A 19,339-nucleotide genomic window follows, 5' to 3' on the forward strand; every position below is an offset into this window, starting at 1 on the left:
TGCAGAATATGTGTTTGTAAAGATATTAACATGTTCTTTTGTTGTATATTCTGTATGCAGTAATATTAAATTTTGTAATTCAACTGTGACAGTAAGCTTTAGTCATGTGTAGTTGCAATTCCAGTTACTTAAGAGGCATGAAATCAATGAAGTCAAATTTAGGTTTTTAGTCTGATCAAGTTCATTTCGACTTTGCTCTGACTGTTAATATGCAGGATTTGGTTTGTTTTTCACGCTATTCACGCTACTGAGTTATATTCTATCCTCTGCTGGGACGCCATAGTGCCACCATCCAGATGCAGTGAAAAAGATTATCGGAGTCACACGTTATCTCTCCGGTTCAGGCACAAGTATAAACACAGAGACATTTAGAATTAGAATGAAATGTCTGCCAATTTTGCCTTTCAAAATTCCCCAAATCATTTGCATAACAAAACCGGAAACTGGTTTTCTCGATCTATGCTGTACAGAGCGGCAAAACACGTCATACGTCATAATGTTGCCGAGCGCGTCTTTCATTATGTTACCGTGCTTGTCATGTTATAACGTTACCGAGCACGTCGTATGTTATAACGTTGTGCTTTGATTCGCACATATTAGTGGGCAGCATATGAAGTAGCTGCATTCAGCTTAGACCTAAAGGGTTTATATAATTTATAATAAAATGAAACAAAAACAAATACATTTATTTCCAGGAATTATTTCCGAGACAAGCGTCACGGACGTCAACCGGCAGAGTTTCCGACAGCTTCCTGTGAATGTGCGCCTCACTTCCTACACCGGAGGCGCTGGGCGTGAACCTTCAGCCCAATTTCAAAATGGCTCCTGTGTAGCATGAAGTGCACTGGAAAAACACGAAAGCTGAGAAGCCTCCTTTGGAGTTTATGATAATATTTGATAAGTTTCGTGCAGTGACGTGCTGAGTTACTAAATTAGCTCCGTTTAAAGAAAATGAAAGAAAAGGATCGTTCACCAATAAAGAAACGATGGCGGGTGCTGGATGATGAAGGAGACAAGGGGAGAAGCCGCCCAGCGACATGGCAGAAGAGAGGAGTGATCCACTCGGGGAGCAACAACGGGGATAACTCGACCAAAAGCGAGTATATCAGGAGGAGTTTGCTCGGTGAACAGAGAGGTGGACGAGATCTCGATGAAATAATGGCATGTCGAACTGGGAATACCGCCACTCTTGCCCCGAGCAGCAGGTCTCGTGACGGACTTGTTTTGGATAGTAACACAAGAAATGCCTCTCGTGGGGAGCCCCGTGTTTCTCCTACTGAGAGTGAGTACAAAACGTTGAAAATAAGTGACTTTAGTGCACAAATAAGTGACGAAGTAATTGAAGATGCATTGTTTCTGGAGTTCAAAAAGTTCGGGGATGTTGGTATCAAAATCAGTCGTGTTAATGACGAAAGGGTAGCGTTTGTCAACTTCAGAAAGACAGATGACGCAAAAGCCGCTAAGCATTCACGCAGTAAATTATTGCTTAATGATCGCCCGCTGAAAATTGAAGCTGTGTATTTACACCGCCGTAGGAGTCGCTCCCCTCTGAGTAGAGACACCTACGCAACCGTAACTGTTCACAGACCGTTATATGGCCAGAGACCACTGTCCCCCCCTGGCGTTGGCTACAGGGACTACAGACTACAGCTTCCCCTTCCACCTCCTCCCCCCTTACCGTCACTGTCCCGCGAGCTGGAGAGAGATTTCTCTCTGTTTGACATGAGAACTCATCCCCCTTTTATCCCAGAGGACATTGTTTCCCCTGAGAATGATCACAGAGCAAACAGAACGCTGTTTCTGGGCAACCTGGACATCACTGTGACTGAAAATGACCTACGTCGGGCTTTTGAGAGGTTCGGGGTCATCACTGAGGTGGACATCAAAAGGCCCACCAGAGGGCAGAACAGCACATACGGCTTCCTGAAGTTTGAGAATCTAGACATGGCTCACCGTGCCAAGGTTAGTATGTCAGGAACAGTGGTGGGCTGTAACCCAATCAAAATTGGATATGGCAGACCGACGCCAACCACACGTCTGTGGGTGGGGGGTCTGGGTCCAGGGATACCACTGTCTGCCGTGGCTCGTGAGTTTGATCGCTTTGGCACCATCAGGACTATCGACTATCGGAAAGGGGAACCTTGGGCCTACATTCAGTATGAAAGTCTGGATGCAGCGCAGGCAGCCTGCGTCCACATGCGTGGCTTCCCGCTGGGAGGTCCTGAGCGGCGCCTTCGAGTGGACTTCGCTGACACAGAGCAGCGCCACTTACAGCCCTTGCCTCACTATGAGCTGCTTCCTGAACCATTAGTGCCACGCGGAGGAGTGAGGGGCAGGTCTCCTCCGTCCCTGCGTCTCCGAGACGCCCTGCTGGTCCCTGCAGACTGGCCAGCACTGCCCCGGACTGGGGGGGTGGGAGGGGCTGTGCTGGAGCATGAGCGTCGTCCTCGGAGGGCGTGGTCTTTGGAGCGTGAGTTTCGTCCTCGAAGAGCGTGGTCTTTGGAGCGTGAGTTGCAGGGACACGACCCCCTCCAGAAGCGGCAGGCGGCAAAGCGCTCACCAGACAGTGGCGAGGCTGTGCGTGCGCACCATAGCAACGTGCCTGAGTGCAGTCCCGGGAGCAGCGGCCAAACCGGAGACACCGAGTGGGCCAATAGGATGTCTCCGGGGAGACTCCGCCCCTCCAGCTCTGCTCTGGAGTGTGAGGGCAAGCGCAGGTCTAGTGGCCAGCAAATCGAGGAGCCGTCGTCCTGCGGCGGACCGGACTTGCGTGAGCAGCGCAGGGTGTGGCGCGGCCTTCTGCAGCTCAAGAACAGCTGTTTTCCCACAGATATGCACCTCTTACAAGGGGAACGGCGTGCGGCCGCTGGCCTGCACAGCCTGACACAGACCCAAACCCCACTCCTACGCATCAGCCAGAGGCTGCGCCTGGACCCTCCCAAACTGGAAGAGGTGTCGCGACGCATGGCGGCAGCCGGTCCTGCTGGCTTTGCCGTGCTGCTGGCGGTGCCGGGCGGAGAGGAAACAACAGGTGGCTCAACAGAGCGGCCTCTCAGGAACCTGGTGTCTTACCTGAAGCAGAAACAGGCTGCAGGAGTTATCAGTCTACCAGCAGGGGGCAGCAGAGACAAAGGGAGTGCATCAGTACTGCATGTGTTTCCACCGTGCGATTTCTCTCAGCAGTTCCTGGACTCCACAGCCAAAGCACTTGTCACATCAGAGGACTTCCTGGTCATGGTCATTGTGCGGACAGCCTCATAGTGCACTAAAATGTCCTGGAATTATAATGCCTGATGGGTTAGGTCAGGGAGAGGGGTTAACTTTAGTACCCTGGCTCATAAATCACACAGCAGATAACATGTGGCTTGTTTATTTTCCCCTTTTCAGTTCTAAGTCTGTCTTATTGATGAACTGGAACAAACTCATGTTTTTCAGAATGTTCAATATGTTTGCATAGACTTGTGTTTTTTTCTCAAATGTGAGAAATTGGGAATCTGTGATGCCATTTTGGAAAAAAATTAAAATACAGTATACATAACAAAAGCATGAACGGTAACTACATATTTAATCAGTGCATTTTGCGTGATGTGTAATCAGTTTTGCGTGACATGCACCCTCATGAGTTACACCCACACGTGATTTTCCAGTTAATACAGTTAATAGTTTTCTAGTTTTATTGTCAACGTTCAACTGCTGCTTAGCTTTCTAGTATGCAAATTAAAAATTTGGACCTGCACCTCATCAGCCAGCCCAGAAAAGTGAGATAACTGGTTCAGGTAACTGGTATTTCCCACCCCCTTCTGATTGTAATTTGAGCAAATGTAAATCAGAGATGGCAGTAGATATAATAAATATTTCTTTTTGGTATTTTGCAAACATTGGGATTATTGGAATATCAGTAATAGTTTGATACAATATGTCAGAGCGTCATATAATGCAATAGGACAGTGATTCCTGCTTCATATGCACTGCATGTGTTTTGCCTACCTTAACACTCTTGGCCAATCAAAATGAGCAATTGTAAAGTCCCAAAGTATAGTATGGTGTGTAGTGTGAATTGAACTCCTTCTGTAGATGAACAGCTGCATATACTATACAGTTGGGATACCGACAACTGGTAAATTCAAGATCCAGCCATGATTACTTTCACGTTTCTAACGCTTGAATAAGTATTCCTTTTGTTTTTCAGTTCCACATATTGGGACACATATTGTTCCACATTGGGGCAGTCATGGCCTGGTGGTAGGGAACTGGTCTTGTGACCGGAGGCTCGTGGGTTCGATTCCCAGACCTGAGGCCATGACTGAGATGCCCTTGAGCAAGGCACCTAACCCCAACTGCTCCCCGGGCGCCGGGCTAGGGCTGCCCACCGCTCTGGGCATGTGTGATCCACAGCCCCCTAGTAATCACTAGTGTGTGTGTGTGTGTGTGTGTGTGTGTGTTCTGACTGCACAGATGGGTTGAAAGCGGAGGACAAATTTCGATTGGGGTGTAAAAATCACAATTGACAAAAGATGGCACATTTTTACATATTGTCCATTTGAAAATTCACAGTATGCAAGTGTGAATTATGTGTGCATTGTGTTCCATTTGCTTCTTGTGTTTTGCATAGACATTTTTAAGGGTGATTTTTCTTCTTATATTTTATACCAAATTAACCTGGTTCAATGAAAGTCATATTTCACAGTGTAAGTGTATTTTCTGGTATAATATGTGCTGTTTTCAAACAATCGCCCTTGTGCTTCCACAACTGTATTTAGGGTTAGTTTGGGTTTGAGTTAGTTAGGGTTTGGGCTTGGGTTGGTTAGGGTTAGAGTTAGTTAGAATCCTAGAGAATTTAATTCTCTAGGATTTTCAAATGTCATTGGTGCTATAGACTGTACTCACATCTGGATAAAAGGCTCCATCTGTACCCATGGAGGCAGACTATGTGAACCAAAAAATTATTTCACAGCATCAATGTACAGGTACATGCAAGTTTTGCCTACCCAACAGAAAATGTAAATCATGTCAGTTCATGGGTTTGAATAACTTTCACCCTTTGTCACTTTTGCCATTGTTCTAAATGGTTTGCACCAGCCAATTTCTATTCTCCAACATTGAGGCAAAATGTCCTGGCTCAGTGCACGATTCCAGGATATTTCGTGCCTCCTCACTGAGACAGAGGTTTGCCCAAGGTAAGAACACTCCAACCACACAAAATAGTGCAGATTTGGCCTCAGTGTTTAACTCTTCTCCTTATAATCGTAGGTGCTTTTCCTGGCTTACTGCTTGGGGATAGGTGTTACCCCTGCCAACCTTTTCTCCTTACCTCATATGCAGACCCTACAACAGATGCAGAGAGGAGGTTCAATCGTGCACATTCAAAGACAAGGGCATGCATTGAGATGGCATTTGGACAGTTAAAGAGCAGATTTAACTGCTTGCGCCATCTCAGTCACCCCTGAGAGAGCCTGTGATATTGTAGCACCCTGTGCAGTTTTGCACAATGTGGCAATACTGCAAAAAGAAGAAATGCCAAGAGTGCAGTTGGAGCAATGGGAAGACAACATTTTAATTGCAGACCACATGGATTGTAGAGCTATGAGGGACATGTATGCAAACACTTACTTTAGTTAAGGGAATATTTTGTTTGCAATTGTTTATTAACATAAAACAAGATGCCTTTTTTTTTGGAAAAAGAAATTTATTAATTGTCTTGCTGAGCCTGTGGACAGAAGAAACTTTGATTTACTTATCTTGCAAAAACGAGCATATTAAAGTCAGACCTTTTTGCAAATACTCACATTTTTCTCAATTTTCTTTATTTCAAGCTCCAACTTCCATATTTTTAGTTTTTTGTATTGCAGATCTGCTTTTTTACATTCTATATCTTGGAGCAAGTACCTTTTGTAGATCTCACTAATCTCAGATTCCTTTAAGACTGAAGTATAGTCAAGATTGAGAAGTATTTATTCATGTTGAGCTGCATAACTACTACTCACGTGTTCTCTTGTAGAGGTGTGAGCTCTGGACATGGAGGCCTGAGGGTCTTCTCTCTGTTCTTCCATTTCCTTTAAATACAACACAAATCATGAGATCACACAGCACATTAACAGACAGATACATACACACACACGCCTTACAGAACAGGCAGACACTGTGTCCTTTCTGAACAGGCAGAAACTGTGTCCTCATCCTCCTGTACCATCCTGGATGGTCCAGCAATCTCCCCCTGAAACCAACAAATTAAGACACATAAATATTAACGATCCTCAGGGTTCAGTCATAAGAAATGGGCTGGTTTATGGTATGCACATCATTGTCAAATACAAGAGGGTCCAAAAGAGTCAGCACACCCCCCACCACTGTAAAATTTTAGTCATCAAGAATACAATAATACTATGATGTAGCCTGTAAGAACAAAAATGTAAAATCTGAGAAACAACTGAACCTACCTTTAACATAAGGCTGTGTATCATGAGGACAGACAGGATCAGATGATGTTCCTCCTTCGATTCCCACAATGATGGGGCGTCTGCTGTTTTGCTCTAAAGCATGGTCTTCTGCAGGAGTGAGGGCTGCTACAGGAGGCCCACCACCAGTAGCAGCAGCAGTTTTCTTTCTGGTTGCTAAAATATTTTATGCAGTTATTTAATATGGTGTTTTATCTTTTCCTGCACATTGGACTAATCAACTGTACTTCTACCATTCTGGAGTATATTTTTATATTTCACCTTGACCTGCTGCCACGTTCTCATAACCCCGCTCATGTTATTTCTAAATGAGGAAATTATTAACATTATTAATTTATTATAACACTTTTTAAATGCCAATGAATGAATTAAATTATATGCTTACACATTGTCTGCAATATTATGCCAGGCAGCTTCTCTGGCTGTATTAATACAGGACGTGTTGCCTTTCTTCATAATAACGTCTTTATATTCCTCATAAAGACGTATGAGTAGCTCCTGTTCAGCAGAAGAAGAAAAAAGCTGCTCGTTCTTTCAGCTCTTTCGACTTTTTCTTGCCTTTTCGAATATCGATTAGTGAGGCTGTGTAAATACTGTGTGCACGCACATGATCGCCGATTACAAAAGCCTGGCTTGAATTAGCGGGAACAGGTTGCGTCTGGATTTCATTAGTGGAACGGAACTAGACGGAAGTTAATTGTTTGGCTAACTCAAGCGAGGCTCACTCTAATAAGCGCCGCTTTCATAAGCTCGCTTTGTGGAATATCCCCCTGTTCAGTCAGACAGATATTTGTTGTGAAACGAAGTAGCGCCATAATTTAGGTTTCTCTAATTTTGCAGTATTTATATAAACAGGTGTACAGCTTATTTTTTTAAGGAGACATTTTGTATACAATAGTTAAGGTTTTTACAATAAATAGTTCATTGAACAAAATTGTAATTTCTTTAAGGGTCAGTGTATCTTTTAATAATATATGTAACAATATGTGATACCGTGATAACCGTGGTATTTTCTGAGATGGTTATCATACCGTGAAAATCTCTTACCGTTGCAACCCTACTCTCAACTGGAATTTTGGACCACTCTTCATTTGCAAACTGCTCCAATTCTCTCATATTTGAAGGGTGCCTTCTCCCAACAGCAATTTTAAGATCTCTCCACAGGTGTTCAATGGGATTTAGATCCGGACTTATTGGTGGCCACTTTAGAAATCTCCTGCGCTTTCTTTCTTGGTGCTTTTGAAGGTGTTTGGGGTCATTGTCTGGCTGGAGGACCCATAGCCTAGGACGCAAACCCAGCTTGGCACTACATTGCGACCCAAAATCATTTTGTAATCTTCAGTGTGGAAAACCCCCTGCTGGAGTCAGCGTTGTGACGTCAGCTGTGACGCACCACGCATTTGCGTACTTTCATGACTAACTTTCGGTGTGCTTTGCTAGCGGACACTTGCTGTGTTGCTCCAGCGCGTTGTTGAAATTGAATGTTCTTTGTGTGCACGTGTGCGTTGATGATAATGTAAGTACGTAATTTCTACTTGAAATTATGTCGTATTTCATCCGCTCGTGTTGGTTACCGGACTAAACAGCATAACAGTGTAACTTTGGTTTTACCGCAAGCTCATTTTACCGCGAGCTACATTTCAACGGGAAATTCTCGTTTCTAAATGCTTTGCTAAATGCTCATCCCTTGGTTTAAAGACACATAAATAGGTGGGTTTGGCATTGTATTAGCAGTATTTTCGATCTGTGGTGTTATTTCCACTGTTCTAGGGTTATTTTGAAACATTATTTAGCTCCCAAATGTTACGCTGCCATGTCTATTGCGCCACGAGTTGTTCACGTGAACGGTCGTCTTTCTAGACTTTACGGCAGTGAATCCCGCTTCTGCCATTTGCAGTAATTTGGTTTCCGTGAACACATTAATGTTATTTCAGTGCAATTATGTCAGTATGTATATATTGTTAATGTAACTTAATGTGTATTTTGATATTACTACTGTATATTCTGCATAATTTAGTATATTGTAGAATTTGGTTTATACAGTTCCTAATTCCTCCTTTTCTGCACATGTTCAATTTGCAGAGACCACACACACACACACACACACACACACACACACGCACACGCTGTAATGCCTGGAAATAAATAAACCTTTCAATAAGTTATCACCTGAAGTTGCAGCTGTTCTCTGACCGGAGCACATGGTCCGTGGGTGGGCGACTAGCCATCAACGTACACGTCCGACACAAGTGGTCCTTCGAGCCGGATAGCTCCGCCCACGGCACTATGGCGACCTTCCAAGGTGATGACAGAGAGGACGATGTCCAAGCCCGTCCCCAGAGAGTGAGACAGCTCCCACGGCATCTTGGGGACTACGAACTTGGTTTCCCAGCCAAACAGCTGCCTCCCTTTGAGCGACACCTTCATCAGGCTACAGAGAGTCAATCTACTAACCAGCTAGTGCCTGCCGACTTCATCACGCCTGTTCCAACTTTGCAGAGGACAGATAAAGAGGAGCAATTGCATCGTATTGAAGCCCGCTGCAACGACCTTACCAAACAGTTACAGGAGTTGCGGCTTGTGATGGACAGCGCCAAACACCTGCCCTATTCACAAAGTGCTCCAACGTATCAGCCCTCCTATCCTCCATGTTACCATATTTATCCTCCACAGTACACTAGTTTGCCAAGGCTAACCCTAGACAGCCCTGCTGGCAGCCATCGGTCAATACCAGTGCACACCCCCGCCCGCTACACTACCGCAGACAGGGAAGAACCCCTTCAGCAGCCAGTGTCACAGGGTGGTTCCCCGTCACGACAGCCCGACTTTCTGCCTCAGACTGGAGAGCCACGTGCACAAGACCAAGCTATGCTCACCCAGCCAGTCCACCAGGCCTCGGCACAAGTGCCCATGGAGGATGGATGGATCTCCCACTTCAACTCTGCACTTCATACCCCACATCGACAGGATGGATGTCCACCATGGCCTGCGTCACAGCCCATTACGCCCAGCACAGTCAGTAAACCATCCACTTCCTGTCCCACCGCGTGATCCTATTCCTCGGCCTACTCAGCATTCACTTCCTCCATCAACACAATATCAGTCGTGCCCTCAGTACCCTGCCTATCCTCCTGAAGTTTACCCATCCGGAGGGTACTGCCCTTATTATACAACACTCCCGCCAGCTACTCGCATGTTTCGTATGCCACCACCAGCACCCTACGGGCAACCTGTCCCATCACGGGGCCCAACAGCTCCAGGCATCCTGGAAATGGCCATTGCTTCTTCCTACGGCATTCCAAAGCCCAAGCTTATCCCGTTCAGCACTGGCAAGGAGAGTGACTTTATCATGATGAAGAAAGGTCTAGACAGTGTGTTAAGTCCACACAAACACTTAACCGAGGACTACAAGTACCAAATACTTCTTGACCTTCTCAAACTGCCCAACGCCTATCAGGTGGCCAAGAGGTATGTGAACGATCCAACACCATATAGTAGCGCCATGCATGCCCTCGAACAGCGCTATGGTCAACCGCGCCAGCTTGTCCAAGGAGAGCTGAAAGCTATCCTGAACTCTCCCCCTATCAGGCCTGGTGACGCACAGGCTTTAGAGGACTTCTCATCTGCTGTTAGCACTTTAGTGGGACTGCTGAGCACTATTGATGGTCCCTCTCGAGCTGAGCTGAGATGTGGCTCTCACGTGGACACACTGCTGAGTAAGCTACCCGCCACGTACAGAGACCGGTTTGCTGAGCACTGCATATCCAAGGGGATCATCTGCAGTGGCAGTGATCAGACATACACGCTTCCAGATTTTGCACATTGGCTTGAACGCAAGGCTCAAGCTATACAGGTGGCAAGACGTGCTACTGAAGCCTCCAAACCTGAAGTCACGCAGCCCGAACGCAAGAACAAGACTACCAAGCCCCAGCAGTCTAAGTCCGCCACTATCTACGTGACTAACCAACCTGAAAGCTCGGAGTCACCACAAAGTTCTGTCACCTCTACAGTCAGTTCCAACCCCGGTCAAGCCTCCAAGAAGCGGGAGCGCTTTAAGCCTTACTGCCCCTACTGTTCAAACCAAGAACACTACCTCAGTGCTTGTACAGAGTTCGCCAAACTCAGTACAGCTGAGAAAGGAGCTTGGATCAAGGAGAAGGGTAAATGCTGGCGATGTGGGCGTGGACATAAGCCGGAGAGCTGCACCTTGAAGAAGCCATGCTCCACCTGCAACGAGCAACACCTTCTTGTCCTGCACGAAGTAGCAACCAAAGCCTGCCAGACCCCCTTCACGAGTATTGCATCCTCCAGCATGGTGTATGTAAGCCAGTCCAGTCACTCCGGGCGCGTCATGGTAAAGGTTATTCCTATTCAGCTGCACAGCGGTGACAAGACACTGGATACTTACGCCGTACTAGATGATGGGTCTGAAAGAACCATTCTTCTTCCTGCCGCTGCCAGGCATCTTGGTCTGCAAAGGGAGGATGAAGTTTTGTCACTCCGCACCATCAGACAAGATGTGGTGAAGCTTAATGGAGCATCAGTGTCATTTGAGGTATGCAATCCGAACGACACTCGGGTGAAATACGCCATCAACCATGCCTTCACTGCAGAAGAGCTCAGTCTTGCAGAGCAGTCCTGCCCTGCAGAGAGGCTCAAGAAGAGGTTTGACTACCTCCGTGGTGTTCCAGTGCGAGGCTTTAGCGTAGTCCAGCCTTCACTCCTCATCGGTTCTGATCACCCACACCTGATCACTCCTGTACGTCCAGTACTGAGTGGACCTCAAGGCGGTCCAGTCGCGGTGTGTACCCTACTGGGATGGACCATACAGGGACCTACCAAATTCCTACAAACCCCCTCCAAGGAGACGTCATGTCTCCATGCAGCGTTCCACTCTCCTAATCGAGACCTACTCAGGCATGTTGAGATGCTCTGGCAAGTTGATACCTTGCCGTTCCGGTCTGAGAAGGAGGCGACACGCTCCAAGCAAGATCAGCTAGCTGTCAATACACTTGACCAGCGAACTGTCCGCGTCACGGTAAATGGCATAGCCCGCTACGCCACACCTCTACTCCGCAAGCTGGTAGCTCCCAAACTACACGCACCTCCATCGGCGGTGATGCCGTTGCTACGTGCTACTGAGCGACGCTTAACCAGCAACCCAGATCTGGCTAAGGTCTACAACGAGGAGATCCATAAGCTGGAGAGAGTTGGATATGTTATCAAGATCAGCAGTGACGAAGCAAGCCAGTCAGAGGAGTCCTGGTACATTCCACACCACATTGTTCATCACAATGGGAAGGCCAGAGTGGTGTTCAATTGTTCGTTCAAGTATCAGCAGACCGCCCTCAATGACATCCTACTCCCTGGACCCAACCTAGGAGCGTCACTGCTCGGCGTGCTCCTTCGGTTCAGAGAGTATCCAGTGGCCATCAGTGGGGACATCCGAGGGATGTTCCACCAGATCCGGTTACTCCCTGAAGACCAACCACTCCTCCGTTTCCTGTGGCGTGACATGGAGAAGGAACGCAGCCCAGACATCTATGAATGGCGTGTTCTGCCCTTCGGTACTACCTGCAGCCCGTGCTGTGCCATATACGCATTGCAACAGCACGTCAAGACCAACAGTGCCAGCTACGAAGAGGTCTTGAACTCGGTCAACAATGCCTTCTACGTAGACAATTGCCTTCAGTCTCTCCGCACTCCACCACAGGCCAGACGGCTGATTGACGATATGAGAGTCTTGCTCGCGGCTGGTGGATTCGACATGAGGCAGTGGGCGAGCAATCGACCAGAGGTCATCGCTCATCTCCCATCAGAGGCAAGGTCCGAAGGCAGTGAACTGTGGCTAACTGCCGAGAGAGCGGATCCTCAGGAATCCACCCTAGGCCTACGGTGGCACTGTCCCACGGACACGCTTGGCTACAAGTACCGCCAACCAGTATCTTCTGAGCCCACGCTGAGGAACGTGTATCGAATTCTGGCATCTCAGTACGATCCACTAGGGTATATTATCCCCTATACCACTCGTGCCAAGATCCTGATCCAAGCCCTATGGAGGCACGAACAACAGTGGGACGAGCCCATCACCGGAGAACTCCTCTCGGTGTGGCAGAATTGGGAGAGTGAACTTCCCCACCTTCAGCACATCAGCATGCCTCGTTGCTACATGCCTGTCAACATGAGCGCTGACGCTTCCGACCTTCATGTGTTCTGCGACGCCTCCGAGAAGGCATACGGATCCGTTGCCTACCTTCGTATGGAAGACGCAGAAGGACACCCACATGTGGCATTCGTCATGGCCCGATCCCGGGTTGCACCAAGGAAGCAGCTCTCCATGCCCCGTCTCGAGCTCAGTGCTGTGCTGACCGGAGCTCAACTTGCCAAACTGCTACACTCTGAGCTCACCCTAACCCTGAGGTACACAATCATGTGGTCAGACTCCACCACGGTGCTTAGTTGGATCCGGTCTGACTCGGCTCAGTACAAGGTGTTCGTCGGAACTCGCATAGCTGAAATCCAAGAGCACACCGATATCAGTGACTGGAGGTACGTTCCCTCTGCACAGAACCCTGCGGATGACATCACTCGGGGGAAGTCACTTCATCAACTAGCTCAACCCAGCCGCTGGAACAGTGGACCTGCTTTCCTGTATGAACCCCCTAGCCATTGGCCGGAGAATTTAGCGGAGAGAGTGGGGGATACAGTAGAGCTCAGGAAATACACGTTCTGCGGACAGCTTGCAGTCTCCGACACCTGTCCCGATCCACTACAGTACAATAGTTGGTCTGAACTGGTAGACGCCACTTACCAGTCCCAACACGGGGCGGCAGCGACCTCCATGTCCGCTCCAGCTCGCATAGACACAGAAGTAACTCTCCTGAAGCGAGCGCAAGCTGACAGCTTCCCTGAGGAACTCGGCGCCCTGCAACATGACTGCCCTATCCGACCGAGTAGCCGCCTCATATCACTCTCACCGGAGTACGATTGTACTCTTGGTCTCATCAGAGTGGGAGGACGCCTCCGTAAAGCTGTCGATCTACCCAAAGACTCAATTCACCCAATTGTCCTTGCACCAGACCACCCCATCACGCAACTCCTGGTGAAGGACTACGACAACCGTCTCCTACATGCCGGTCCGGAGAGAGTTTTCGCAGAAATCAGGAGAGCGTACTGGATCCTTAGAGGTTGTCAAGCCATCAGGAAGCACCAGCGACACTGCGTCGAGTGTCGCAAATGGCGAAGCAAGCCTACGACGCCCAAGATGGCTGACCTACCTGCGGCGCGCCTCCGACTCAATAAGCCTCCATTCTGGTCCACCAGAGTGGATTGCTTCGGCCCATACATTGTCAAGATAGGACGGCGGCAAGAGAAACGTTGGGGCATCATTTTAAAATGTCTCACATCCCGCTGTGTCCATCTCGACCTGATGCCAAGTATGGACACGGACTCCTTTCTCCTTGCCCTCCGCCGCTTCATAGCGCGCAGGGGCAAGCCCTATGAGATACTCTGCGACAGAGGCACCAATTTCCGTGGTGGCGAGAAGGAGCTCCAGCAAGCGTTTGAAGCACTTGAGCCATCGCTCAAGGAACAGTTGGCCAAACATTGCATCCTGTTCAGATTCAACCCCCCTCTCGCTCCACATTTTGGGGGAGCGTGGGAGAGGGAGATTAGATCAGTGAAGGCCTCCCTCCAGACTGTCCTGAAGGACCAAGTCCTCCCAGAGGAAGTCCTAATGACTGTGCTCATAGAAATCGAGGGAATCCTTAATTCTAAGCCCCTCGGCTACGCATCCTCTGACTTGGCCGATCTTGACCCGATCACCCCTAATCTTCTCCTCATGGGGCGGCGAGATGCTTCACTGCCCCAGGCAGTCTACGGCTCCAGTGACCTGCTGGGACGACGCAGATGGCGACACAGCCAGGTGCTTGCCGACCACTTCTGGGGTCAGTTCATCCGCAAGTATCTGCCTAGTCTACAGCCCCGCCAGAAGTGGAGAACTGTTACACCAGACTTAGCAGTAGGCACCGTTGTCATGGTACTCGACCCACAGCTCCCGAGAGCACTGTGGCCCATTGGGCGCATCACCCGTATCATCCTCAGTGATGACGGTAAAGTCCGCGCTGCAGAGGTGGACATCAAGGGCAATCTCTACACCCGTCCTGTCGCCAAGCTGGTCGAGATGCCGGACGATAGTAAACCCAGCGCATGCTAATCCAGCAGAGCCTTTCCTTTTCTACGTATTCGCTCTACGAATCCGGGGGCGGCTGTGGAAAACTCCCTGCAGGAGTCAGCGTTGTGACGTCAGCTGTGACGCACCACGCATTTGCGTACTTTCATGACTAACTTTCGGTGTGCTTTGCTAGCGGACACTTGCTGTGTTGCTCCAGCACGTTGTTGAAATTGAATGTTCTTTGTGTGCACGTGTGCGTTGATGATAATGTAAGTACGTAATTTCTACTTGAAATTATGTCGTATTTCATCCGCTCGTGTTGGTTACCGGACTAAACAGCATAACAGTGTAACTTTGGTTTTACCGCAAGCTCATTTTACCGCGAGCTACATTTCAACGGGAAATTCTCGTTTCTAAATGCTTTGCTAAATGCTCATCCCTTGGTTTAAAGACACATAAATAGGTGGGTTTGGCATTGTATTAGCAGTATTTTCGATCTGTGGTGTTATTTCCACTGTTCTAGGGTTATTTTGAAACATTATTTAGCTCCCAAATGTTACGCTGCCATGTCTATTGCGCCACGAGTTGTTCACGTGAACGGTCGTCTTTCTAGACTTTACGGCAGTGAATCCCGCTTCTGCCATTTGCAGTAATTTGGTTTCCGTGAACACATTAATGTTATTTCAGTGCAATTATGTCAGTATGTATATATTGTTAATGTAACTTAATGTGTATTTTGATATTACTACTGTATATTCTGCATAATTTAGTATATTGTAGAATTTGGTTTATACAGTTCCTAATTCCTCCTTTTCTGCACATGTTCAATTTGCAGAGACCACACACACACACACACACACACGCACACGCTGTAATGCCTGGAAATAAATAAACCTTTCAATAAGTTATCACCTGAAGTTGCAGCTGTTCTCTGACCGGAGCACATGGTCCGTGGGTGGGCGACTAGCCATCAACGTACACGTCCGACACATTCAGATTTCATGATAACTTGCACACAGTCAAGGCACCCAGTTCCAGAGGCAGCAAAACAACCCCAAAACATCTTTGAACCTTCACCATATTTGACTGCAGGTACTGTGATCTTTTCAAACATTGTATGGTAAGACTCACTGTTCTTGCCTTGTAATGTTCTTGAATAATCAAAAGGGCCATGAATGTTGTGCTTACTTGTGTACGGTGCAGTAAAATAGTATTAGAAGTCTTACTATCATGCTTATCACAATTACTTTTTCTTTTCAAGGTGCTGCCTTGAATAGAATTTATCAACATTTGCTACAGATACTCTCAATTGTAAGAATAGTTTTTGTAGAACTAATTTTATCTAAAATTTAGTTGGTGGATTTAAATTGTCATTAACCATATGAAATTGTTTTTGTTTTGAAATGGATGTTAGGCAACTGCTTATCGATTGTTGTGGCATTGCTAAATGTGATATAATTTATTTCAAACACAATGCAATAATATCTTTATTTAAATTTAATTTTTTTCTAATAATTTTTTTACAAAATCTTGCTTTAATAATAATAATTATCCATATGCTTGTTACAATTATACATATTAGTTATTTGGAAAGTGCATAAGTATGAGTTTTATTGAAATTTGTATTTGTCATAATTGAAATTCCTGTAGCCTACATGTGAAGATAATACTATTATTGCTATCATGTTGGACATGGTTGAACCAACCCACTCTACTTCAGTTCCTGTCAGCAACGCTAGGGTTCTCACCTTCTTTCTCTACTCCTCTAATTTACCCCATTTGCACGTCTACCTTTCTCTTTCTCTCACTCTGTCTTTCACTCTCTTCTTCCCTTTCTCTCTCTCTCTCTCTCTCTCTCTACCTCTACCTCTACCTCTCATCATCCTTGTTTAACTCTGTCCTGACCATTATTTAAAAGGTTTTTATATCAATATGGTCATTAAAACTTGGTCATGCTGCAGTTATTTATTGCGAATGTATGTAATTTCAGAACGACTGGAGTAAATATGTGATCGTTAATTGTTTTTAATTGAGGCCTTAGGAATGCGTGCGTGCGTGCGTGTGTGACTGGCTCCAGACTGTCCCGCTTGAGGACTTGCTCCTCCATAGCAGGGCTAGCGAGACTGTATCAGCTCCCTCTTGTGGCGACTGGGTGGAACTGCAGAATGCTCTGAAAGTACAGGGTAGTTGCACCGCGTACTTGAGGTTGTAGGTGGAGGAAGTGTGCCACTTGTGTAACTGCATGGAGTTACCATGGAGATTGCTTTTTATATGTTAAATATAGAATTTATTGATTGTATCACAGTTTTGTCTTTTGCAATACAGTAGTAGTAGAGATAGTAGTAATGCAACTAATAACGCGTCTTATTTATATACCAGTGTACAAACGAGGCCTCGAACAAAATCTACAAGAATCTACATGTTCAGAGTTTTGCTTCAAGGCATTTATTACAAACATCCAATTAATGCAGTTTTGGTCCAATTTATACAGGCTAGTCTTTAACATTGAACACATCACAGAGTAGGGCATAACGTACAATAGATGAGCAGAGTAGTGTTTTGTCCATACCCGTGTGTGTGTGTGTGTGTGTGTGTGTGTTAACTGTAGTCTTTCTCTGGTTGCTGAGAGAAAGCCGGTGGTGCCCCCTCCTATAGGGATTTCTTCCATCACTTATCCCTTCCCTCATCCCTCATTCTCTGTCTCATCCCTCACTCTCTCTGTCACCCACAGGAGTGTTCAGACTCTGGCGGACAAGTCCAAGCAGTAGGCCCCAAGAACTGACCTGATCGGCGCTCTCAACAAACGCAAACAGCAGAGCTGTGTAATTCCTGTTTCATGTCCCAGCTACAGTTTGGGAACGTGTGTGTGTGTGGCTGGCTGGTGTAGGATGTAAAAGGATTCTGTTAGATGAGGCTGCAGAAAATCCTATGATGTACACAGTGTGGACACATATGAAACACACACACACACACACACACACTTCCTCTCCCTCCTATCTCTGTCTCTCTCTCACCTGCATTTAGCTTTGTATTCTGTTGATGTTTTTATTTTGGGGTGGAATATTATGTCTTTTGTTTTGGTTTTGTAAAGCTTACAATTACAATGTATTAGAGCCTCCAGCAACAATAAAACGGTAAAATGCTAAAGTGGTAGAAATGTAAGTTGTGTGTCTCTGACTGGGTGTTGTCCTGAACGCCTGGTGGAGCGTGTCGGCTTTAGGAGTGTATGAAATGGTGACTCTCGGCTCTCTTCCAACACTGCAGCGATTCAAATGAATTAAACTAATAAAAACAAGAATTTGGAGTTTCTTAGAAAGCGAGTGTGTTAATTTATCTGCTGATTTGTCCTTTGATAATTCTCAGTACCAGTACACAGGATCAATAAAAGGGAATACCCCACTTCTGTGGTCCCTGCATCTAAACAGAATACATAGATCCGTCTCTCGCATTCTGTAGGGTTTCTGATAAATGTATGTGGAGTGTCACAAACCAAGAACCGTCCGCACACAATTAAAACTGAATATATTTTAAACCTTTGTTACAACCTGAACTACACTTAGATTACTTCAGAAACGAATTAAGTGCGCATGCCAGAGATGTGAAAACACACGTGATTGTTTTAACTTGTTTGACAACATTAATTTTGTGAAATTCTCTCCCGTGAATAAGGCACTATTTTGAGAACATTGCAGTGAATATATTTTAAACCTTTGTTACAACCTGAACTACACTTAAGCCCTATCCGGACGGGATTAGTTTTTCAGGGGGACGTCTGTGAAAAATATTTCACCCTTGTACTCAGTGATAAAACTCTTGCATCCGGACAGCAATTGAAAAAACAGGAGGACCCGTGAGTTTTTGGCTTTCTCGGTCACATGACATCGCCTTGTCACGTGATAGCATGTTTAATAATGTCACACTGCCAACTCTGATGATTCCTTTTTAACTTTTAACTTTACTACTGTTCAGTTCAGCATTTAAGATCTCCGTTTAAGTTAAGCTATTTTGTTAAACCAATACAGAAAACACATTATAAAAAATCGCTAATGAATGTAAATAGCTAAATAAATCCGTTAAATAAAATAAAATAAATCCATTAAAAAATCCAGTAAATCCATTTTCGCTCACCGCTGTCTTTACGTGGATCTCCGTGAAAACGCGCGCCCAACGTGTAACTACGGTGCGTGGCAGTGGACATATAGCTGTTTTATTAAACGCGAGGTGATGTCTGCATGTATAAACTCAGACATGTGGATCCGGACGGGACTAAAATTACCAGACGACCACGGAGTACAGCGAAAAACAGTAGGTAATTCCGCCTGTAATTTTCTCTGAGGACATCTGAGAAAAACACGGACATGCTCGTTCCGGACGGGATTAAAATCACAGAGGACCCCCCGTAAAAGAGAAAATTACCCCAGGACCCCCTGAGAAACTAATCCCGTCCGGATAGGGCTTATTACTTCAGAAACGAATTAAGTGCGCAGGCCAGAGATGTGAAAACACACGTGATTGTTTTAACTTGTTTGACAACATTAATTTTGTGAAATTCTCTCCCGTGAATAAGGCACTGTTTTGAGAACATTGCAGTTTTGTTAAGTAGTTTAGCACATTAGTAGCCTATACAAAATTGTGCATACTTTTTGTATTTATTATCACGACTATGTGCGCTGTATCTCTGCTAAGATCCAGAAAGGGCATTATAGCCCTA

General features: G+C 46.2%; 1 protein-coding gene and 1 pseudogene across 3 annotated transcripts; both read left to right on the plus strand.

The window, feature by feature from the left end:
- The first annotated feature begins 776 nt into the window (after positions 1-776).
- Positions 777-3,543, plus strand: LOC143511033 (RNA-binding protein 15 pseudogene; annotated as a pseudogene).
- A 5,829-nt stretch (positions 3,544-9,372) lies between these two features.
- On the plus strand, positions 9,373-17,934 carry LOC143511024 (uncharacterized). 3 transcript variants are annotated; one of them, XM_077001006.1, is made up of 2 exons: positions 9,373-15,720; positions 17,360-17,934. In XM_077001006.1, the coding sequence occupies exon 1, from the start codon at positions 9,373-9,375 to the stop codon at positions 14,668-14,670; it is 5,298 nt and encodes a 1,765-aa protein (XP_076857121.1). In that variant the 3' UTR covers positions 14,671-15,720; positions 17,360-17,934. The 3 variants fall into 3 exon arrangements, with proteins under 3 accessions (XP_076857121.1, XP_076857132.1, XP_076857141.1); XM_077001017.1 differs by having other exon boundaries at positions 9,373-14,897; positions 15,464-17,934; XM_077001026.1 differs by having other exon boundaries at positions 9,373-14,897.
- The last annotated feature ends 1,405 nt before the right edge of the window (positions 17,935-19,339 follow it).

Source organism: Brachyhypopomus gauderio, chromosome 1 (genome assembly GCF_052324685.1).
Source record: "Brachyhypopomus gauderio isolate BG-103 chromosome 1, BGAUD_0.2, whole genome shotgun sequence".
Taxonomy (NCBI): Eukaryota; Metazoa; Chordata; class Actinopteri; order Gymnotiformes; family Hypopomidae; genus Brachyhypopomus; species Brachyhypopomus gauderio.

Excerpts from the sequence above, each read along its gene's own strand:
- LOC143511024 (XM_077001006.1), top strand. The coding sequence starts at position 9,373 with ATGGATGGATCTCCCACTTCAACTCTGCACTTCATACCCCACATCGAC.